Genomic DNA, 24,363 nt, shown 5'->3' with positions numbered 1-24,363 from the left:
TGTGGAGAAGGGTGGTGACTGAATTTTAATTTTCCTCCTACATTCATGACCAATTGCATATTATTCTTTCTCTTTTCACTGGAAAAGTTCAGAGAAGTTTAAGTGAGCTAAAGTAACAATTTCACTTTTAAGGGTTAATTTTGAAGTCCTTACTTTCAAAAATAAAATTTGCCTTGAAAAATGCACTATATCTTCCACCCCCATTGCTTTTACATCTTTTGTGTAAAATATGTAAACCTTAAGCTAACAATCTGAATTATTTTGGGTCTAATATTGAAATGTTACTGTCTGTAAAACCTCACTCAGTTTAAAATCCTTTTATTTTTAGTTGTAGTAAAAGTTTTTAGTAGCTTCTTCAAAATTAGTAGCGTTGTTTTGGATTTATATTGCTATAAAGTATGACTCTCAAATTTTTAGTAGCTGAATGCTTCAGAATGTGGTCTTCAGACAGCAAAATGCATCAAGGAGGTTACAGCAGCAGGTGTGGCTGCTATTGCACTCTCTCCTTTCAGCTATCATCTCCCCCCTCCTCAGCATTTCTTAAGAACTTTTATGAAACCTCTATTCTGGATAAAAATGCCTTCAATCTCTAATGCATGTGAAAAGGTGCAAGAAGGGAACGGGACTTTCTAAACTATATTTGTATATAATTATAAGGGAAAAAGCTTTGGGTTGTTTTGCAGGTTGACAAGACCAGTTGTTTTTCAGGCAAGCATAATTAATTCTCATTATATGGGTCCTCAGAACACTGCGCGTATAAAGCCAGCACAAAGGCAGAGGTAGTTGTTGTCAGGGCACGAGTGAAAGTGCTCTCAACGCTGCTTGTTTCCTCTGTTTGCAGGGGAGTTGGAGGTGGTGCAGAAAGACGGGGAGCGCAAGATTCAGAGCCGGCAGCAGCTTCCGGTTGGAACAACGTGGGGGCCTTTTGCCGGGAAGATGGATCTGAATAACAACACCTTGGTATGTAGACGCTCCGAGACGCTTCGCTTCGTTGTGTGGTGTGTCATTCTTTAGGGAATAGCCTGAACTACTGCTCAGCTGGAGCATTTGAAAACAGGCATTGTTAGCTTTCACGGACAGTGGTATTTGGCTCTTTTCCAATTAGTTCATCTATGGCAACCGTCCACGGAAAGCTATTTGGAGTACAGGTTAATAGTATTAAACTTGTTATTTTACAGAAGGAGGGAAATGTCACTTCCTTGTTTACTGAACCAAGTTGTTGCGTTTCAGTAGTATCTGATTTTTTAGTGGCTTTTTACATTTTTCCTACCATTAATTGCTGAACACTTAATTTATATTAATGGATGGTACAGAAAATAAATAGCTACGGTATTTTAGGAAAAAAATCATTAAATTTGCCTTAATGTTAATGTTACTGAACATAGCCAGATTTTCCACTAGATTAAAATTATTTTGAAATATATCAAAAGGCACCTGTCATATAATATATTCTTCATTAGCCTTGTTTTTTATTCTGATTGCAGAAAGTATGTGGGCCATATTACTTACAAGTAATGCTTTGCAGATCTCAGTTGAGTGTGCTGAAAATCATGGCATCTCTGTGTCTTCATTTCATTTTTGTATTGGTTTTAAGTCTGAGCTTCAATATTATTTGTATATAGTTCAAATTTATTTTCTGAGACTATCATCTGGAAAGGTGACCCTGTATTGAAAAAAAGCAACAAATATCTCTTGAAGAAGGGTTCTAAACAATCTTGGAACATGCATTGCCCTGTGGGAAACTTCTGAAGAACCATTATGTTCAGCTGGATCACTGTTTGCTATTACAGACTTTGCATGAATGTGTTAGCATAAAGACCTGTGGAACTGTTTCACAGGAGTGCGTTACACACATTCAAGGTAGATACAGCTGTGCTGTAAATGGAGAAGCTGAGCTTCCTGCTGTTGGGGGTATTGCCCTGCCCTTGGAGGGCCTGAAGAAGGTGGGGAGTGCTGAGTTGCTGAAGTACCATCTGGGGGAGCATGAGAGCACGGTTATGTGGACATGGGGGAAAGGGGGAAACTGAAAGTCTTTAACTCCTCCCTGGAGAACCTATGCCTATCTTAGAGTTCTCTTTCTACGGTCTTACTGGATAACATGCATGTTACCTTTTGTAATTGTAGTGAAGCGTTATTCTGTTAGGAGCACATAGTAGCCATTTAAGATCTTGATATTTTGTATACTCTCCAGCATAATTTATTAATCAAAAGGTGCTAACAAGATGTTACAGAAAGTGGCATGGAAACTTTGTCTAAATTGGCTAGAGTTCAGTAATCCCAATCCAGATCAGATTTCCCATTCAGGCACCTGAATAAAGGATGGATTTTCAAAAAACAACAACTTTCTCAACCCAGTTCAGAAAGATGTGCAATGAAAATCTTCAGGACTTTTTTTTTTTCACTAAACTGGCAAGATACTGATTTGTTTCTTGTCAAATTAAAAAACATAAAGTCTATTTTTGCTAACACTTGAAAGATTGTACTTTTGTTTCGCCTACTAATATAAGTACATTTGGAAACCTGAAAAAGTTCCTGTAAACAGAATTGTAGTCCTCAGCAATATTGTTTTGTCCCCTGAGCAACGCCATCCTTTGAGACAGTCAAAACTGAACTGGATGTGATCATGAGCAATCTGAGTTAACTTCGAAGTTGGATCTGACTTTGAAGTTTGCTCTGCTTTGAGCAGGAGTTTGGACTGGATGACCTCCAGAGGTCCCTTCCAACCTGAATTATTCTGTGATTCTAAGTATTGTTTCTTCTTCCTGAATATCGGATGTTTCCTGTAATACTACATTTGTTACTTTAAAATGCTGTGTGAAGAAATGTAAACCTTCTGATAGAACTTTAATTTACTGTTAAGCACCACAAACCCAGTGCCAGCTTCTAGATATTTTTCTTTTATCTTTTTTTTTTTTCCTTGAACCGATTCTGGTTTATTTATGATTTTTCTGTTTGCTTGACACATTTGATTGCTTTTCTCACTAGCGTACATGCTCTCTGTAGTTCATAAGGGGAGTTGTGTTTGTCTACTTAAGCTATTTATATCTGCTTTGGAAAGCTCATTCGACTAAAGACTCAACTCCCTAGAATTCAATCAAACTTTCACATCAGCAGCTGACAGCAGGTTTAGTTAATTTCTGAATGAGAACTTCAAACATTGCACTGTTATAAACATCAAATACTTTTTGGAAAAGAGCTGTAATGTGAATTTTTGGTATACAGAGGAAAGGAAAGAAAAACTCAGGGAACCTCAGTTGAGTAAATATCAAAATTTTTGCAGCTGGTTTCTTCTTTGGAAAATATGTTTGTGGCTGAATGCAAGTATCTTACCTGACTTTACTGTTTAGTGTTAGCAACGTGACACAGACTCACAGGATTCATTACCTGGCTATAATATCAGAAATAGTGTGTCCAGCAGGACTAGGGAAGTGATTGTCCCTCTGTACAGGGCACTGGTGAGGCCTCATCTCAAATACTGTGTTCAGTTTTGGGCCCCTCACTACAAGAAAGACATTGAGGTGCTGGAACGAGTCCAAAAGGCGGCAATGAAGCTGGTGAAGGGTCTAGAGAACAAGTCTTATGAGGAGTGGCTGAGGGAACTGGAGTTGTTTAGTCTGGAGAAAAAGTGGCTGAGGGGAAACCCTATCATTCTCTTCAACTACCTGAAAGGAGGTTGTAGCAAGGTGGGTGTCAGTCTTTTCTCCCAGGTAACAAGTGATAGGACAAGAGGAAATGGCCTCAAGTTGTGCCAGGGGAGGTTTAGATTGGATATCAGGAAAAATTTCTTCACTGAAAGAGTTATCAAGCATTGGAACAGGCTGCCCAGGGAAGTGGTGGAGTCCTGTCACGGTTTAAAGCTGGGCCGGCTATTAAACCTGTGGCAGATGCTCTCTGTTATCCCCCTCCTCCCTCCCCTCAAAGGGAAAGGGAAAGGGAAAAGGGAGAGAGACTTCTGGGTTGGAAAGGTATTTTACATCCCTGGAGGTATTTAAAAGATCTGTAAATGTGGTGCTTAGGGACATGGTTTAGGGGTGGACTTGGCAGTACTAGGTTAACAATTGGACTCAATGATCTTAAAGGCCTTTTCCAACCAAAACAATTCTATGATTCTATGACTCTATAACAGTTACAGCTTACTTACTAACCTTGTACTCTGCACTGTATACAGTGTACATGTAATATGCTGTTGAAGTGCTTCTTATTTGAAGCAGTGCTGAGTTGCTGAATACAGTCTCACTGCTGTTGGATCAGGAGACAGAGCAAGCTAATTAATTCAGCACAGTAATTAATTCAGTCACCGTGCCAGATGTCAAATACTTTTTAGATCTTTCAAGTTTCTGTCTTGAAGTATATTAAAAATATACATCTCAGAGTAGTGGAAGGTTGGGTACCTTGAACAAAAATGATTTTAAGTGCTGTTCGCAATTGCAATAGGAATACAGAATCACAGAATCACAGAATCACAGAATCAACCAGGTTGGAAGAGACCTCAGGGATCATCGAGTCCAACCGTTGCCCTGACACCACCCTGTCGACTAGACCATGGCACTAAGTGCCATGTCCAGTCTTTTCTTAAACACATCCAGAGATGGTGACTCCACCACCTCCCTGGGCAGCCCATTCCAATGTCTAATAACCCTTTCTGTAAAGAAATTCTTCCTGATGTCCAACCTGAACCTTCCCTGGCGAAGCTTGAGGCTGTGCCCTCTTGTCCTATCGCTAGTTGCCCGGGAGAAGAGGCCGACTCCCACTCCAATACAACCTCCCTTCAGGTAGTTGTAGACTGCAATAAGGTCACCTCTGAGCCTCCTCTTCTCCAGGCTAAACAACCCCAGCTCCCTCAGCCGTTCCTCGTAGGTCAGACCCTGCAGACCCTTCACCAGCTTGGTCGCCCTCCTCTGGACTCGCTCCAACACCTCAATATCTTTCTTGAAGTGCGGGGCCCAGAACCGGACACAGTATTCAAGGTGCGGCCTCACCAGTGCCGAGTACAGAGGGACAATCACTTCCCTAGACCGGCTGGCTACACTATTCCTAATAGAGGCCAGGATGCCATTGGCCTTCTTGGCCACTTGGGCACACTGCTGGCTCATGTTTAGCCAGCTGTCGATCAGCACCCCCAGGTCTCTTTCCACCGGGCCGCTTTCTAACCACTCTTCCCCCAGCCTGTAGAGCTGCATGGGGTTGTTGTGGCCGAAGTGTAAGACACGGCACTTGTTCTTGTTTCACCTCATGCCGTTGGTCTCGGCCCATTTATCTAACCTGTCCAGATCCCTCTGTAGGGCCTTCCTACCCTCCAGCAGATCGACACTGCCACCCATCTTGGTGTCATCTGCAAATTTATTGAGGGTGCACTCAATCCCTACATCTAGATCATCTATAAAGATATTGAACAGCACCGGCCCCAGAACTGAGCCCTGGGGAACACCGCTAGTGACCGGCCTAGTGAATAGCAGCTGTTGACTTCATCAGCGGTGCTGCAGCACTGTTGGGAGATCTGGTAGAGCAAGGTCCGTACCAGATCAAATCCCCTTATGAAATAATGTACTCTATTGCATTACTGTTGATGAAACAATCTGCATGCAGCCACCAGAAATCTTAAGAATGCTCTTTTTAACATCAAAGAGTGAATCTTGAATCTTAAAACTTGTCTAGGCATATATTTTCCATTTCAATCTGAATTTAAGAACTCCTTATATCATTATTAAATATTTATAGATATCTATTTAGACACTTTTATTATATTTAGAGTGATAGATCTCCTATTCAGATACTTTTAATGCCAAACTGGCAAAATTCTCCTGCTCTCAGCTGCATGCATAGTTTGTATCCATCTGCACATTTGGGCATAGAAGTTATTGCCTTCCATTTCCTCGAATCATAGAATATTTTGTGTTGGAAGGGACCTTTAAAGCTCACCTATTCCAACCCCTCTGCAGTAAGCAGGGACATCTTCAACTAGATCAGGTTACTCAGAGCCCCGTCCAACCTGACCTTGAATGTTTCCAGGCATGGAGCATCTACCACCTCTCTGGGCAACCTGTTCCAGTGTTTCACCATCCTCATTGTAAAAAATGTCTTCCTTGTATCTAGTCTAAATCTACCCTCTTTTAGTTTAAAACCATTACCCCTTGTGCTATCGCATCAGGTCTTACTAAAAAGTTTGTCTCCATCTTTCTTATAGGCACCCTTTAAATACTGAAAGCTGCAATAGGGTGTCCCTGGAGCCTTCTCTTCTCCAGGCTGAACAGCCCCAACTATCTCAACCTGTCTTCATAGGAGAGGTGTTCCAGCCCTCTGGTCATTTTTGTGGCCCTCCTCTGGACCCGCTGGAACAGGTCCATGTCTTTGCTGTGCTGAGGACTCCAGAGCTGGATGCAATACTCCTGGTGGGATCTCACCAGAGTGGAGTTAAAGGGGCAGAACCACCTCCCTTGACCTGCTAGCCACACTTCTTTTGATGCAGCCCAGGGTATGGTTGGCCTTCTGGGCTGCGAGCGCACATTGCCAGCTCATGCCCAGCTTTTCATCCACCAGCACCCTGAAGTCCTTCTCCACAGGGCTGCTCTCAATCCCGTCATCCCCCAGCCTGTATTGATTCCGGAGGTTGCCCTCATCCAGGTGCAGGACCTTGCACTTGGCCTTGTGAACCTCATGAGGTTCACACAGGCCCACTTCTCGAGCTTGTCCAGGTCCCTCTGCATGGCATCCTGTCCCTTAGGCATGTCAACCACAGCACTCAGCTTGGTGTCGTCTGCAAACTTGCTGAGGGTGCACTCAATCCCACTGTCTATGTCATTGATGAAGATATGAAACAGTACTTGTCCCAGTACAGATCCCTGAGGGACACCAGTTGTCACCAATCTCCATCTGGACATTGAGCCGTTGACCACTACCCTCTGGATGCGACCATCCAACCAATTCCTCATCCACCGAACAGTCCACCCATCAAATCCGTATCTCTCCACTTTAGAGAGAAGGATGTTGTGGGGGACCATGTCAAAGGCCTTACAGAAGTTCAGATAGATGACTTCCGTAGCTCTTCCCTTGTCCATTGATGTAGTCACTCCATCATAGAAGGCCACTAGGTTGGTCAGGCAAGACTTGCCCTTGGTGAGACCATGCTGGCTGTCTTGAATCACCTCTCTGTCCTCCATGTACCTTAGCATATCTTCTAGGAGGATCTGTTCCATGATCTTCCCAGGCACTGAGGTGAGGCTGACAGGTCGGTAGTTCCCAGGGTCTTCCTTTCTACTCTTTTTAAAAATGGGTGCAATGTTTCCCTTTTTCCAGTCACCAGAGACTTCACCGACTGCTGTGACTTTTCAAATATGGAAGGTAGCTTGGCAACTACATCAGCCAGTTCCCTCAGGACTCTAGGGTGCATCGTGTCAGGTCCCATAGACTTACATGTATTCAGGTTCCTCAGGTGGTCATGAACCTGATCTTCTCTTACAGTGGGAGGGACTTTGCCTCCCCAGTCCCTACCTTGTGGTCCGTCCACTTGAGAGGTGTGGCAAGAGAGGTTGCCAGTGAAGACTGAGGCAAAAAGGTTGTTGAGTACCGCAGCCTTCTCCTCATTCTGTTGTTACAAGTTTGCCTGTCTTGCTCATCATGTGGGTACACTTTCTTTGACCTCCCTTTTCTGACTGATACCTGTAGAAGCCTTTCTCATTATTCTTTGCATCCCTTGCCAAGTCCTCTGTGCTAATAAGAAGGAAAATCCCTATTTGCTTGTAAATATCTAAAGATAAAAACCGCTTTATCGCTTTCCATGTTTGAACAAGAGAACCAGAGACTACAAACTGGCTACAGCCTGACTACAGACAGGCTACAGACAGACTACCAGCTGTCTCAGTGGCCGTACAGCACCTCCAACTGAAGTGCCCCACAAACACTTGCCAAAGTCCTTGCCAAATCCTTCCACTTCTTCCACTTTCCATCAACAGTTCATAACAGTTGAGAGTCCCAAGGAAATGAAATGCACAGGAGTATCTTTTTAAGCCTACAAAGTGTACTTCTGAAATAAGAGCTTGTCTTCTTGTTTTACAGTAAAAAGAGATCAGCTACATGTTTCCAGATTCTGAGATTTAATATAATCTTGCTGTTTTGACAGACACATGAAGAGTTTAGTACAATACTGCTTTCTATCTACAGTTAGTGAGAACTCAGCTCTGCAAGGAAGGTGACATGATTTAATCATTAGTTTTACCAGGAAGGCTCCAACTTTGTTCCTTGCTGCATCAAAGCAAATTCAGTAGTTTATGGGTACCTTCACGTAGACAGGAATATATTTCTAAGTGTGAAACTCCTAGCTTATGATTCCTGTGTCTAACAGGAAAGTGGATTTGCGCAAATGTCAAGTCTAATGTGAGCAGGCAGGTGAGAAGAGCAGAAGACCACTAAGCTGGTCATACAAGCCACTGAAAGAGTAGCGGCTGCAAGTAAGCATCTCTAAATTCAAGGCACTAGCAGCCTATTTAAGAAAAAGCTTTGCTTGCTTTTTCCCAGTTGTAAATATTTTCCCTGTTTGAGAGGACAACTTGGTGGCAATGAGGCCCTTGGAAACAAAAGCGGCACAGAACCACATAGCCCATGACAGATGTCAAGCAGCAGCTCGCGCCATCGCTCCGGTAGTCAAGTGGAGGCATTCTGAAAGTCCTTTTCCCTTGGCTGCGGCCACCTAGTTTTTGGTGTTAATCTGTGCCCATGGCAGGATTTTGCAAAGCAAAACAATGAGCAGCTGGATCCTGCCCCCTGTTCTTGTCGTCTTGTCACAGGGAGGAGCGTGTGGGGCAGGCCTGTATCAGCCTGATAAGGAAAAGAGGATTCAATGTGGCTGTGAAGGGAATCTGCGGGAGGGAAGTGTGCAGGGTTGGGCCAGGCGAGCACTGGGATACAGCAGGGACCCTTTAATGGGATCTATGAGTTTCAGCGCCAAAGTGACACTTCTTCTGGAAGATATCCTCATAAAAGTGTTTGACTGGGTAGCATGTGAGAGGCTGAGGAGGCAAGGTTCAAAATGCAGTTAAGTTAGTCACTCACTAATCTGTGGCTGGTCACTTTGGGTCAAAAAAACTCATATCTGTAGTAGCCAGCAACTTCTAATCTTTGGAGCTGCAGTGCAAGGCTTTGCTGGGCGCTTTGGTTGGAGGTGCTGTATGGCCACCGAGATGGCCCATAGTCTGTCTGTACCCTGTCTGTAGCTAGGTTGTAGTCAGTCTGTAGTCTTTGGTTCTTTTGGTCAGGCATGGAAAGGGATAAGGCAGTTTTTAAAATGGGGATTTTGGCTCTTATTAGCACAGAGCCATTTTTATGTTTAATTACCAAAAATAGTGTATTGAGTAATGAACCTTGATTCTAATCTTTATTATACTGGATTTAGACCTTTAAGTACCTCAAGTAACTACAGAAGCATTTCTTTCTCATTTTTACTACTGTTCCTGTCAGGCTCTTCGTGTATAAAACCAGTTTAAAAAGATTTCCTTCTGTCCCAAACAGGAGCAGATGCTAATGTAACACTGCTTCTGGACAGCAAGTTGTGTCACACTTACAGCGATGTGCTGATGCGCTGTGCACATGTCAGGCTTGGCCACTTCGTACAAATTAAAAGATTAAAAACAGCAGAGATATGCTGAGATGATGTGGACAACCACATGGCCATCCACAATGGTCTTTGAGAACACATCACCTCACATTCCCTCACTTTTTATAAAGTGCTCTCCCATTTATGTAGACATGGAGTTGAGGGGAGTGCAATGACAGAACTTTTTTTGAAACTTCTTTGCATAATTGCTTCTTTTCTTTAAAAAAAAATTAGTTATTTCTGCCCTTTATTTACATTTACACAACAGAGTTAATTTAAAACATGTTACTAATATGATAGCAACATGTGGTAACGATCTGAATAAACACTGTTTTGAAAAAAGCTGAAAGCGGTTTTGTCCAGCTTGTGGGAGCAGTTTCCGGAACACAAATAGGTGATGAAGCAACATGGTCCACGAAAGGAAAGAGCACACTGATCGTGCGCCTCTGTCTAAATGCTGTTAGTACACTGATATTAGTACTGCATGCCATTACCATGGCCTTAATTGTAAGATATTAAATGTTTAAGGGACATACAAATATGGTTTATTTAAAAAAAAAAAAACAAAAAAACCCAAAACAAAAACAAACAAAAAAAACCCCCCAAATGTTCATAGGAAGACAGGACTGAAATTATATTTTTCCTTTTTATTTCTTTATTTCTGAATCAATGATTTCCAGAATGTAGTGTTATGTCAATAGGGGATTTTCACATTAAATTGCTTTTGGTTTTTAACGTCTTTTCCTTGACTACAGCCCTTTTTTGAGACTACGCATACCCTGTTCGTCAAAACAGCACAACTTTAACATTTGTTTAAAACTACCACTGGTCACTTTGAAAGGTTTTTTAAAATAATTCAGTTACTTGGTGCTTGCTATAAGCCTCTCCACTAAGCAGACTTTATCCTAATACTGTTGTAATTAAGTAGTAGATGTTACCAAACATTCTCATTAAAGTAACTCAGTTCCCTGGGAGAAAACTCAATAAACTATATCTGTCCTATTTCAGCAGGCTTCACTTCAGTAGGGGGGTCCTTCTCAAAGTGGGAACGTATGCTGGGGTAAATTGCCAGGGAGCTGTTAAGAGCAGAGCGAGGGGACGGCCCAGTGGAAGAGATGAGGCAAGGTCGGGAGCCCAGGACAGAAAAAGGGCAAGAAGATTTGGTTCGGGGCCTCCCAGGCAGCAGAAGTAGAGGGAGACATTGTCTGCAAGTGCCAGGCTCTGCCATTGTAGGATGTGGGGAAAAGCAGAGAGAAGGCAATGTGTACTGGAGCACATATTGCACTGTTAAGCTGTTGAGAGAGAATCACTGCAAGAAACTGTGCAGTAGCAACATATTTTTGTACTGCTAGACTTTTAAGAGTCAAATGCTTATTTTGCTATTGTAGATTTTGCTACATTTATAACACAACTTTTAGAATGGGATGTAGTCTTATTTAAAAACTTTGGGTGAGAGAAATAATTGATTTAGCTCCATTTCAGGTCATTCATGTAGCTCACTACACTGAAATACCTAACACGAATTTAACACGCGTTCAACGCCCATGTTTAAAATGAGGAATTTAATGTGAATGTTGCCCTCTGAGGAAATTTTTAAAATTCATGCTTTTTTATGATGATATTTCTTCTTATTTATGAAATGTATTATTGTAGACTAAGCAGATATAAAATGTCAGATTTAAATATTCAGCAGTTTTTGAAATAACTTTCTTCTCACTAAATGTTAAACAACACCATTTTTCTTACTCTGAAATAAAATTCAGTTTCTAAAATGTTGACGCATTTTTTCCAGTAGTTTCACATTCACAGAACAAGCATGGGAAATTCAAGCTCCATCATTTTAGTGGTATATAAAGCTATGAAGGTGCTTGTGTCTAGAAACACATTTGCATAGTTAAGCTAAGAATTTAGTAGTTACAATGGGCACTGAACTGAAGGACCTGGAGGCTTGTGTTTTCTCTTTGACCACTAGAAAATAAAATGTCCTGGATGCTCCCGAGTTTCTTTGGGGCAATTACACATAAAGCTCAAGGGTAGTTAGCCTTAGTGTCCATTGGTAGTGGAGAAAAGCACCATGATGCGGTTGCCTGTGGAACTGTAGTAGCACTTGCATTGCACTCAGTATATTATCCAGATGTACTGTCTGGATTTTCATAATTTTTCGTAATTACATATGATTATGAAAACATCAGTGGTTGCTTTCCATAAGACTTGTGGAGGCAATAGTGGGCAGTTGTTTGGAATAAAGTGTACTGCAGAGAAAATTTTGGTGTGAAAAGTAAATTCACCATTTGGTGGTGTCAAAATTTGTTTGTGCTGGTAAAACTGCAGACTAAGATACCATATCATAGTAACAAGATTTGAAATGATTGTCTATCTTCATTTAAATAAAAAAATACTTTGGGTAAAGGAATGGACCTGTGGTTTCAGTGGAGACAGTGGTTGCTTGCTGCTCACTTCTGTACACTGTGATGGAATGATCTAAATTCCAAATATTAGTTCCGTTTCTGTCTGAATATGCTTGAGAGACGGAGCCTGTAAATGTTCAAGAATGATGGAAATAAAAGTTGTTTCTAGTTGTTTCATTACCAGCCTGTTGCAGTTTAACCCCAGCTGTCAACTAAGCCCCATGCAGCTGCTCACGCACTTTGCCCAGTGTGATGAGGGAGAGAATCAGAAGAGTAAAAGTGAGAAAACTCATGGGTTGAGATAAAGACAGTTTAATAGGTAAAGCAAAAGCTGCACACACAAACAAAGCAAAACAAGGAATTCATTCAGTCCTTCCCGTGGGCAGGCAGGTGTTCAGCCATCCCCAGGAGAACAGGGCTCCATCACACATAACGGTTACTTGGGAAGACAAACGCCATCACTCTGAACATCCCCCCTTTCCTTCTTCTTCCCCCAGCTTTATATGCTGAGCATGATGTCATATGGTATGGGATATCCCTTTGGTCAGTTGGGGTCAGCTGTCCCAGCTGTGTTCCCTCCCAGCTTCTTGTGCACCCCCAGCCTACTGGCTGGTGGGGTGGTGTGAGGAGCAGGAAAGGCCTTGGCTCTGTGTAAGCACTGCTCAGCAGTAACAAAAACATCTCTGCATTATCAACACTGTGTTCATCACAAATCCAAAACACAGCCCCATATCAGCTACTGTGAAGAAAATTATCTCTGTCCCAGCCAAAACCAGCACACAAACAAATTAACTGCATTCTGTAAAAGTGTGTTTTTGAATGTTTCAAATAGAAAAAAACCCTCAATATTTATAGTAAGTATAGTTAGCACCAGTATGTGTGAATGCATAAATATATAAACAACTTGTAAGTATAGCAAGTATATTTATTTGTACATATATATATGCACAATCTAAGTGTTTGTGAGTATATAGAAATAGCATATTCTAGTCAGAAGAAAGTACTGACTGTTGTTAGGTCCTAAAAATCAGAGTTTTATTTGAAATACTAACATTTTGCTGAACTTTCTTCTCCTTTCAGCTGTAGCTCCTTTTCTAATGATGTTGTAGTATCACATAGGCAGTAGCAAAATTTGTCCTTTTCCAGATGCAGCAGATCTACTTTGCACCGCTAAAATATGGGCAATGCAAAGCTTGGCCTGAGATCTTAAGTGCTGAGTGAAGTTTGTAAATGTCCTGGGCCTCATTTATCAAGGCTGGAGAACAAGTTCATCAATCTAATCCTGTGGTGGCTCCTCAGGCTCCCGGGGAGCTGAAAAGACCATCAGGTCCAGCTCTTAGGGCTCTGCTGGGAGGAGCGCAGGAGGTACCACCGCTTGCTGTCCTTGCCCTCCCTGCCAGCCCCAGCCCACCTGCAGCAGGGGAAAGGCTGCAGCAAGGGACACACAGCTAGTGCTCTGCCTGATGATATGTCTTATCTACAGGGCTTTGTGCACGTCCTGATATTCCATACATGATAAATTATATGCATAGCCTCATCAGATTTGATATCGTTTCATCTTTGTGTCCCATCTTTAATAACTTAGTATTAGTTAATAAACTTCTGCCCCCTTTCTTTTCACTAATGCGTTTTATCATGTATTCCACTGACTAGCGAGAAGGGAAAAATATTTCAATATATTTACAAAACGTTTCACAAATTGTGAAACATTAAATAGAGTTATAATAATTTTCTTTTATTTGAGATCTTTTAACATATTTAGGGAATAATTGAGTTTTACATAGACAAAATACTGTCCTTTCTGTGCTCTAAGGGAAGGATAGCAGTCTGAATGCTGCTGATGCATTTAGAATAAACTACATAGCATTTGAGATACCATCATAGTTTATGTAGATTATTCTCACTCTGAGAAAATGTCTTATAACTTAAAATTCTCCCTGTCACAGATTAGTATTTTGTATCTTGTTTTTGACATTTGATTTTATATCTGAAAAGCATAGAAAAGATTTTCTTTATAAAAGCTTCGTATATGTTAGTAATTATTATTATTTATGTATTTACTTATAAACATTTTACATTTCCCAAAATACTTTTTTTTTCTTTGAAGCTTTCTTTTCTACGTGACAGTCTCTGATCTGGGGGATGAGTGACCACTTTTTTTAAAAGATGAAACTGGAACTCCTGTTATGCATGAGGACACTAAAGACAAGTTTAGGGGAGCTGAGGGAGGTGTGCCTTGGCACTGGGGAGGTGAGGAGGGATTCTTCCCTCTCTCCCCCTCCTGCAAGCTGTTGTCCTCACTTTTGGAAGAAAACTAGGACAAATTAGCATAAAGGGAAGAGAGCAATAAAGCAGAAAACAATAGTAGGTCTAAATTATATTAGTTTCTTCTGTTCTGCTTGTGTGGAAAGGTCTGATTCTGCTATTGCTAATTTTTAATTCCGCTGTGGACCTCATAGTATGTCTTAGTCTTATCTCTTTGCTTTTATGGTGTTTTTTCGTCTTGAATGCGGTTGCATTTACTACATTAAATATTGGATCTTGGTATTCATATTTGTTAAATTCCAGACCATATTCTTCTCTTTTGGGATCCACTTGTTTTACCTTACTCCTGTTTCTCTTCTCACTCTGGTCAATCCATCTCCCCTCCTCTAAGCCAAAATACCATCTTAATCCTGTACACTTCTGCAGTGGAGGGTTTCCCTCACTTCTTGGATCCACCTGGATCGTGGTCCGTGGAAGGATATGATGGGTTGCATTAGGTGAACCTGCCAGACTCGTAGGTGTAGGTATCAGCAAGAGAGATTTAGGTTAGACAGAAGAAAGAGCTTCCTAATGGTAATGAGAGTGAAAGGCTGGAGGAGATTCAGGAGGCTGTAGTAACTCTGTGGCTGGTGTGTTTAAGAACAGGCTGGACCAAGACGACAGGAGTGGTGTAGGCGCAGCTGAGCTGTGGCACGGGGGAAGGAAACGGAGCAGATGACCCTGTGGCTTTTGGCACCCTGATGCTGAGAAATGTCTGCAGCCAACTTTACTTGTTCGGCTGCCCAGAGACACCTGCAGGTAGCTAAAATCTTTGAAGATTGGCTTTAAAAGGCCAGAATGAGACACTGACTTTTGCAGAAAATGGCAGATGGGAAATTACAGCAAGCTAGACAGTTGGTCACACCAGTATAGGGTACCATTTTCAAAATGTAATTGAAATATAACAAGGGCTTGCTGGGAGGTAAGGAAGTAAGCTGCTATATGTGGACACCCACAAGGCTATGGGCCCGGATGGGATTCACCCCAGAGTAATGAAGGAACTGGAAAATGAACTTGCCAAACCACTCTCTATTACTTACCGGCAGTCCTGGTTAACTGGAGAAGTTCCAGCTGACTGGAAATTAGCAAATGTAACGCCCATCTACAAGAAGGGTCAGAAGGATGATCCAGGGAACTATAGGCCTGTGAGCCTGACCTCGGTGCCAGGCAAGGTGATGGAACAGATCATCCTGAGTGCCATTACACGGCACATGCAGGACAATCGAGGCATCGGGACCGGCCGACATGTATTCATTAAAGGCAGGTCCTGCTTGACCAACCTGGTCTCCTTCTATGACCAAGTGACCCGCTTAGTAGATGAGGGCAGGGCTGTGGATGTAGTCAATCTAGACTTCAGTAAGGCATTTGACACTCTCCCACAGCATCCTCCTAGACAAACTAGCTGCCCGGGGCTTGGATGGGTGGACTCTTCGATGGGTTAAAAATTGGCTGGATGGCCGAGCCCGGAGAGTGGTGGTGAATGGGGCAAAGTCCAACTGGCGGCCGGTCACTAGCGGTGTTCCGCAGGGCTCAGTTCTGGAGCGGGTGCTGTTCCACACCATGGGTTCGATGTGGAAACATTTGCGAGGATGCTCTTGGCATCACTGGCGTTCTCAGTGCTCATTTTGAGGTACTGTTTCTATGCCAGTAAATCTCTTCAACTCATGCAGTGACAATAACGGGTACCTGCGTGTCGTAGATGACTGCGCATACACTGATCACTTTTGAAAATGCTTCCCTCCTCCGCCACCACCTTCAGCAGTGGAAAATGAGAAGTTTCATGTTTTGAAACTTTACCTCTCACAAATGTGAGACCACTTGGTGTGGTTGTGCCTCCTTAACATTCCTTGCATTCCCTCTTCCAAGCCAATTGTTAGCACTTGTTGCAAGGCTCAAGAGGCTTGGTAGTAGCACCTACTACGCTTGCTCTGGCGGGTGGCATACATGGGACTAAATGGCCTTTCTGACCTTTGATGAGCATTTCCTTGTTGGTCATACCAAAGGTACCTGACTATCTAATTCTTTGTTCACTATAACTACCATAACTGTGATGTCTCCTGAACTCTTTAAAAATATGATTGTGATGTTTTCTGTGTTCCTCTGGCTGTGGTGTTGAACAGGAGCACTTGCAAAGTCTGCTTTGGGTTAGTTGCAAGGCATGGGGAAGTAAAGAGGTTCGGGGGTGGCATTCACTGCCATGGCCCACTGCAGCGTGGTATTCAACCTCATGACAGCTGCAGCAGTACACTGTGTTGATATAGTAACTTCAAAAATTTTGAAGATTGTTGAAGTTATTTTTTCCAGACAACATATAACGTATGCAAATCTCTTCCAAATAAAGTATGTGTTAGAGATCACGGTTTATATGCCTGCATTTTTTAGTCTTAACTAGGTGTTTTTCTGTTTCCATGTATAGTCTTTGAAAAAATATAAAGCAATGAAAAGGACTGCACAATGATCACGAATTTTAAATGGTGATTAATAATGCACTTAGGACTTGATGTTGCCTAGCACTGAGCACCAACAGGAGGTGCAGAGCACCCTAAGCTTTCATTCAGAACAGTAGGGCTAGGTATGCTTAGCATTTTGTGACACTGAACACTGCAAGTACAGCCTATAAACCTCTCCATAGAAGATAAATATTTGTTATTTTATTTGACCTTGAAGATGGAACTGGTTTGATAGGGTTAAGGTCAATGGGTATATTATTTTTAGACAAGATACGGAGTACATGGATGGTTCTGCTTTATTTTAGTGTGTTAACATCTGGCAGCATTCTGTGTTCCATATGCTGCTGATTGTCCTGATACATTCATCTTCAGCGATTATCAAAAAGATTTCAGTGCTCTGGAGTTAATCACACATTTGAGAAGACAAATACAGGAAGATAAGTAGAAAAGCTGCGTGTGGGTTTTTGTGTATAATACCAATATTTGGGTAATCTTGGCAAGTACCCTATTAATTTAGAAATATTTTTTTAAATTGACTTAATTAGCTAATGTCTGTAAGTGCTGTAAGAATGAAAAATAGCATATTAGAGTTCAATACTGTTATCGCAATAGACAGAGAGAACATTGCTCCTTGGGAATCTGATTGTGCCCTTTCAATTCTACATGTTGCACACTTGCTTATTTCTACTAATGATGAATAGTTAAAGGGCTTTTAGATTTGCACACTTTTCTCATGTATTATTTTTGTATGGCTTCGGTATATGAAAGTTTAGCTATGCTTGTGCTATTTCATCACAAAAAGCACACACATAAATATCAACTGACTTTTTTTTTTTTCCCCTATACCAGTGTTTTCAGTTTTCCTAGCTTGATAACATTTTTGCCAGGGCTATAAATTATTATTTTCATTCTGTGCTGTTTTGGCCTTACATGCTAACAGCTTCAGGGGAGAAAGACTTAAAGAGTTTCACAGAGAATCTGCCACATCAAAGCAGGTGTTCCCTTTTACAGTACTTTCTTCTTTCTGAAAATGCAGAAAGCCTACCACGATCAGAACAAATGGCGAGGCAAAAATCAAACTAAGCCAGATGTCTGTCAACCTTGTACCTCTCTTGTGGCTTTTGCCACAACCCACACTTGCCTTAGAGACCAGTCCTCTAGGCTAGCCCACCATGGGGCTATCCTATGCCCCATATTCCTGCAAAGAATGATTCAAATAAGAAAACAGCCATAGGGCTCAAAGTCTACAAAGATGACCCTTTGCTTCCCACACCTCCTGTAAGACAGCCCCTTGCTGCTCCGCTCTCTGCTAACAAGGAAGGGCACCATGAAATCAGCTGTGGCCATGGCTCTTCAGGCAAACCCTGGCACCAGGGTCTGTCCGCACAACACGACATGGGACGTCTGGTCAAGATAGACATCAGGAAAGCAGCAGGAAGGCTAAAGTGGCAGTTTGCCACAAAACAGGAGGTACAGAACAAACTAAAGTAGTAATGTTGCTGCTCAATATTTCTCTCTTAATTGAATATCCATCATTTCAAAGAAAAAAATAAAGGCAGCAAAGTCTCTGAGGGCACATGACATATCCTTATCCACCATTCAGATAAAATTTGTTTTATTTTATCATGTACAAATTTGTTTAGATCTCAGCAGTGACCACTCTTCCTGTTGCCAATATCTATTAATGATAATTACTTCAAATACTATACTCACTCAGTGATAGCATCACATCATGGTGAGGAAGATTGTGATCTTATCTAAACTTATTCTGTTTAACTCTGACACTCCTTCTATTATAGTGGGGCCCCGATAAGATCATGCCTGTTAGGATCAGACATTAGTTGGAATCAATATTTGAAAATGTGCCTGTTTTTGCTTAATAGCAAAGTTAGTGTGAGGGTCAGAGTGAGATCATTTGTTGGATGAGATTGTACAGCTTCATCTTGTAATGGAAATGTGTTCTTTCCTTCAGCTGCTGGTGAAAAGTATAAACAAGGGCTCTTTGAAAGCTGTACAGCTTTGCTAATAATCACTGTGTAAGGAAGATACAATCATTATTATGATATTTAACATCTGTAGTGCTGCAGCATGCTGAGGTTCTAGTCGGGAACTAGTGCTCCTTTGTGCTGGACTCTGAACCTGATATTAAAAAGACAGCTGCTGGCCTCGGCTAGCTTACGTCCTGGTTTTAGACCAGACATGAATACAATGGCAACAAGCAAGTGTGGGAGGCAAAAGCTAAAGTGGAGATAATTAAGGTTAGTATAATAAACAACAGTTACATCACACTACAGAAGCAGACGTGAGTTTTTTAGAGACAGTGAATGAAAAATACAGTGACTTTTCAGATGATTTCAGAGAATTCTTCCTATATGCTTTAAGCTAGTGGAAGAAAATACAAATAAATAGGAAGTATTTATTTAGATGGGAATTTTGAAACTCATCTGCTGATAAAGAAGGATGTAATCTAGATCAATGATGGTGAACCCTTTTAGTGCCTGGTACGAAATTTATTTTAAAAAGCTCAGAAGCGCATGTGCTGCCAACATAAATCTCTCTGTACTGAACTTGGCACCAGTGCTAGCAGTTTACAGTTACTGGTGGAGATGAACAGTCAGAAAACGCAAAGCACCATAATGCTGTTTTGCTGAAAAATATGGTTACTCTTATTGTGAGACTTTTCAGGATTTAGTCAAAGAAACCGAAGTAAAGCCCTGAGGGTATTGCATGGGATGTATGAGAGCTGCAGTGCCCCTTTCTCCTGAAGAACATTAATTTTTACTCTCTCATAAATAAAAAAGTCCAACAGATAAATTAAAAATAAAAAGTGCATAGTGAACGACCCGTTGTTTTGATCACTGGACTGAAAAATGTGAGTGACACTAGTTCTGTACCTGAAATTGGCATCAAAGGGCCTCGTGCACAGCTTCCACTGCAAGGCAAGTACCATGACCACTAGACTGCTCTAGAGAGAATGGCTCCAAGTGGCATTTTAATAGATGTATTAAATCATTCCAGTGTAGAATAAAACTAAATTTGGAAATTTTTGTATTTTTTATGAAATGGGATTCTGTTTGAATGCCCAGCTCTTTATTTAGATGAACTGCTAATATTAGTGATGTGCTAAGACCTGGGTCGTATTTACCAATCATTTCAATTTCGGTAATGCCACTCATTGCTGACTGTGTCTGATCTCAACCTCTAACTTCTTGTGGTTTGACTTGGATTTCATTTACAGTTCTCAACCTGGTTACAATTCCTCACGTTTGACGCACCAGTCACTGAATTTATGACAGTGTTTTCTGAAAGAGATGAACATACACATGACAGGAGTGATAGTTTTCTCTAGCCAAAGTCAGAAAGTTTCTGATTCAGAATAAAACATATATCCTATCATGAGCTCTTCTAATTATATATGTCTATGTCATTACCAGTATCACATATGTGCCAACTGATAGTTATGAAGAGGTGTAACTGTAATTTAAGTTTGTTCAAACACAAAAGTAAGTGGAATGATGGATAAATCATTGCACCAGTGTTAACAGTAAAAGCATGACTGAATTCACTATCATCGTGTTGCCTTTTGATTCAATTAAATGCCGTTGCTTACTCTTTTAATATCATATATGAAAGCACTGTAAATTGAAATAAAATAAAAACCAGTGGATTTATATAGATTAAATTCTTCCCCTAAAAGATGTGCATAAGGATATTTGGGCAGTATTTTGACCATAAAAAGTGAGGCATTTTCATATTTTTATTGAACAATGCATACTTTTGTATACAATATAAATAATGAAGATGTAGGTTTCATTTTACCTTTTTATTTTAGTTGTAACAAATAAGAGGGAGGAGCAGAGCCATTTCTAAATCATCCCTGAAAAAATGGGAAGAATTTATCTGTGAATGAAATATGAAATATGTCAAGATTTTAGACATCTATGTCACAGTGCAGACCAGAATTTTTTTAAGATTGATTTTTCTCTATATTTCTATAATAGAAGTATTTAATTTGAGTGCATCCCAAAAGTGTTTCTTGAGCATTCTGATAGTACATTACAGTTATTTGTAGACAAAAATAGGTGTTTTCCCACATACGCTTTTTCACACTATGGCCTTCAGTAAATTAGTGGCACATTTTGTCATGAATGTCACTGAAAACAAGATACTGGTTGAGTTTTGAAGTAGTAATATTTAAACATTGATTTCTTTAAAATGTAGACTTTTTAAAAACTCTAATTCTCCTCATTGTGTCTTTCCATGTTGTCTTAATTCTGAAATACAGTTTCAAATTAATAGAATATCAACAATTTTCACTTGTCCTTTTTTATTTCAGAAGTCTTTGTGCAATATTTTTGGCCACGGTGTGCTAGGTGTAGAATCCCCAGTGCTTCCAGTGAGGCGCAGGAGAGGAGGCTTTTTCTTTCCTGTTCTGAAACCACGATGAATCTAATTTTAGACACAATACAAAACAGAGCACTACAGTTTTCTGCCTTACTCCCAGATATGTGTAAAACAAGAATGTCATTAAGACAATTGGATATATCTGAAGAAGTAAGGTGCTGTTTTTCCATGGATATCCCTTCTTTCTCCCTAAATAAAGAACAATAAAGAGCCATAATTTTACCTTTATAATAGCAAAATATTCTACTTACTCCATTCATTAGTGGCCAGCATTGGCCACATACAGTGTGTTTAAGACCTTCTCTTAAACTTGTGTGCCAGTGCAGTCAGAATGTCACTTTAAACCTGAATCTAAAACAATTAGATTGAGAAGCAATAGCAGAACATTAAAAACAATTATACCTAGATAAATAATGTGTGTTTGTGACTGTTTGTTTAAATTCTAGGAGTTTATTTGATGTAACTTTATTTTTTTGACTTGCGCTTTCTGCCCCAAGAAGTTCTTCGTATCCAGACTAGCCTATTAAATGTCACAAAACAGATAATCATGGTGGTGGTATTACAGTATCTGAATCAAGATGGCAAAAAGAGGAAATCCCTTCCTGAAAGAATTTATAGACAAAGAACAGAACAAGAGTATAATTTGATCACCATTTTAAAAATGGGAGATTAAGGTACAAAGAGATTAACGGACCTGCTTGACAGCACTCTGGAGGCCTCAGGTTTCCTGCAGGTTAAACAAATGCCTGTTACAAGATTATTCCCTGGAATGATGAAGAGACACACAGAGTTATACATTAGCAGCCTGCAGATTGAACTGTTTTTTATAAACTCTCCATGTAAAAATTGTGAATAAAAAGGCATGTAGGAATCCATCTGGTCGCAGACAATTCATGATAGAAGACTAAACTTTTTATGAATATTATATGCAGATAGTAACTGTAAAGAAAATGCAAATACAAAGCAATGCTCCTTTGAACTCATTCTCAAATGTAGCACCTATGAAAAACAGGAGAAAATAAGTAGAATCCTACAGAAGTCCAACAAACAACTACTCTGCAACAAATTTCCATCATTTCATAACTGATGGGTTAAAATTGGAACATGAAAGTATTTAACAAAAATCCGGAGTGGGGTCCCTTATCGTGTAAAGGAATGATTAAACCAATTGATAGCGCACTGGTGTGTGTAGTCTGGTTTATGTCTTTGAAAAAGAGAAAAGGCTTGATGATGGCCTTGGAGCACTATGTTTCCAATAGGCCAGTCAGTCAATTGCAAATACAGTCTATAATAAAAAGAACTGGTTGACATAGTAATTGGGAAATGAATGTTATTTGTAGCTCCATATTTCTGTCTTTAGGAGTCTAAGAACTAGGAGGTTGGTATTGATAAGAGGGTTTGTGTGTAAATCCTTTGTAATGAGGCTGTGCCTCTTCTGTCATTTGTATTAATTTTAACTTTAGATATGAACAGCATTCTCTGAAAGGGGTGACAACTAAAATAACTAATTTCATAAATGTCTAGGGAAAAAAAATTACTCATTTTAGAAAAAATCTTGGGTTCTTTTTTGGGTGGTTGGTTGGTTGATTTTGGTGGGGTTTTTTTTGCATCAGTGGGAGTTTAAGGCTACATACAGGATCGCCTTACATGTCATGGCATACACTATAGATTATAGCTGCATTTGTGGAGATACTGGCAAAGATGAGTTCTGATTTGGATGAAGGAAACAATTATGTAGAACTACCAACTATAACATTTGGTTCAAGAGGTATAAATGTCTTTGCTATCATTAATGCAGGTCAAAAACTCTCTTCAAATGCCTTGAGATCTGAATCAACTCAGCCATTGGTATTACCCTCATGTATTTTTTTGTTCTTTATTGGCAAGTTTGGCTGATAATTTAATAATGTGTTTGACAGTTTCTGCTTTTCCATGTCTTCATGGAGACACCCATATTTGACTTCTTGTTCTTATTCTGAACTTCTGAGTATTTCTGTGAGGTCACCTGGTAATGCAGGACTGGAGGATCTTAAACAGGAAAGGGTCTGGAGCGTTGTGGAAAGGTGACATTCTGTTGGTGGCTTTGATTGCCTCCCTTTTGCTACTCTGTCCGCACCCCAACTGTTCTTTCCGTGCAGTTTCATTTCCATCTGCAGGGATTCCCGTAACTCTTCACTTTCCCTTCCACATGTCCTGATATTTATCTCTTATTTCTGTTTCTGGCACCTACCCCGTAGCCTTTCTCCTCACCTTTCCAGTCTCTCCTTGTTCACTCATCCCTTCCAGCCTTGCTTCCTTCACCTTTCTCTAATTTCTCTGTCCTTTTTCTTACTGGTCTTCAAGACACCTTCTTCAATGCTCAAGGACTTGCCCTTCCTTAATTTCAAGCTCCACCCCATACAGGTAATTTAGAGTGCACTGGCTGGAAGTAGCCTTTGGAGCTGATTTTAAGCAAAAAAGACTGAATGGTAATTTTATGTAAAATAGAAATTTGTGATTAGTTTCCCTGTTCAAGGTGGTACACCCATTGCTGTGGCTAGTCATAGGGCTGACTTGAAAAGGATCTGTATACTTTTATCAACATCTATTACTTTGCTAGTTCTAGGGCTCATGTCTTTTGGGCATAACCTGCACGCTGCAGAGAGCAAGAAGGAATCTCTTGCCTCTGCCCCTGCCCAAGTTTAACATTACACACAATTAGTCAGGTGTATTAAGGGCTTACTGTGCCATCTTCTACTTAAGCAACAGACGTGGGTACTACCAGAGGCAATCTAGCAGGCTCGATGGGCCAGAGGACTGATCTTACACAGTAAATCCCATGCTTTTGTGATATGTTGACAGACCCTTACCTTAAACAGTGCTAGCAGGCACTGCTGTAATAAAACCAAACTGACTCATGCGCTACTTCTGAGATTTTCCATAAAAGCAGCATAAAAGTCAATGAATAAATAATCTTCTCCTAAATTTCATACAATAACTGAGCTTACCCCAGGCAGGATGTGCCGCTGTAGATCAGGGTTTGAAATACGTGAGAATTCCTTATTCCTGGTAGTGCGGTGGGAGGAAAAGTTTGTCACTCCCTATGCCATTTATTTATCTGTAAGGTGTTGAGGGCTTACATCTCTTGTCTTTACACATCCTTGCTCATACTAAGTCACTCACACTAGGACCTAGCAAAAATTTTTGGAGGAAAGAAAGATAACAGGGAAAA

The 24,363-nt window shown here is 40.7% G+C and overlaps 1 protein-coding gene across 1 annotated transcript in view; it reads left to right on the top strand.

The window, feature by feature from the left end:
* ZFPM2 (zinc finger protein, FOG family member 2) overlaps positions 1 to 24,363 on the top strand; it is a 265,736-nt gene that overhangs the window by 93,925 nt on the left and 147,448 nt on the right. Inside the window, exon 4 of the mRNA XM_068397211.1 lies at positions 842 to 960. Coding sequence (XP_068253312.1) covers positions 842 to 960 — 119 coding nt within the window. The remainder of the gene's footprint in view (positions 1 to 841; positions 961 to 24,363) is intronic.

The sequence above is a fragment of the Nyctibius grandis genome, chromosome 3 (assembly GCF_013368605.1).
Source record: "Nyctibius grandis isolate bNycGra1 chromosome 3, bNycGra1.pri, whole genome shotgun sequence".
Classification (NCBI taxonomy): Eukaryota; Metazoa; Chordata; class Aves; order Nyctibiiformes; family Nyctibiidae; genus Nyctibius; species Nyctibius grandis.
Note: the sequence above shows the minus strand (reverse complement) of the source record. Positions and strands in the feature narration are given on the sequence as shown.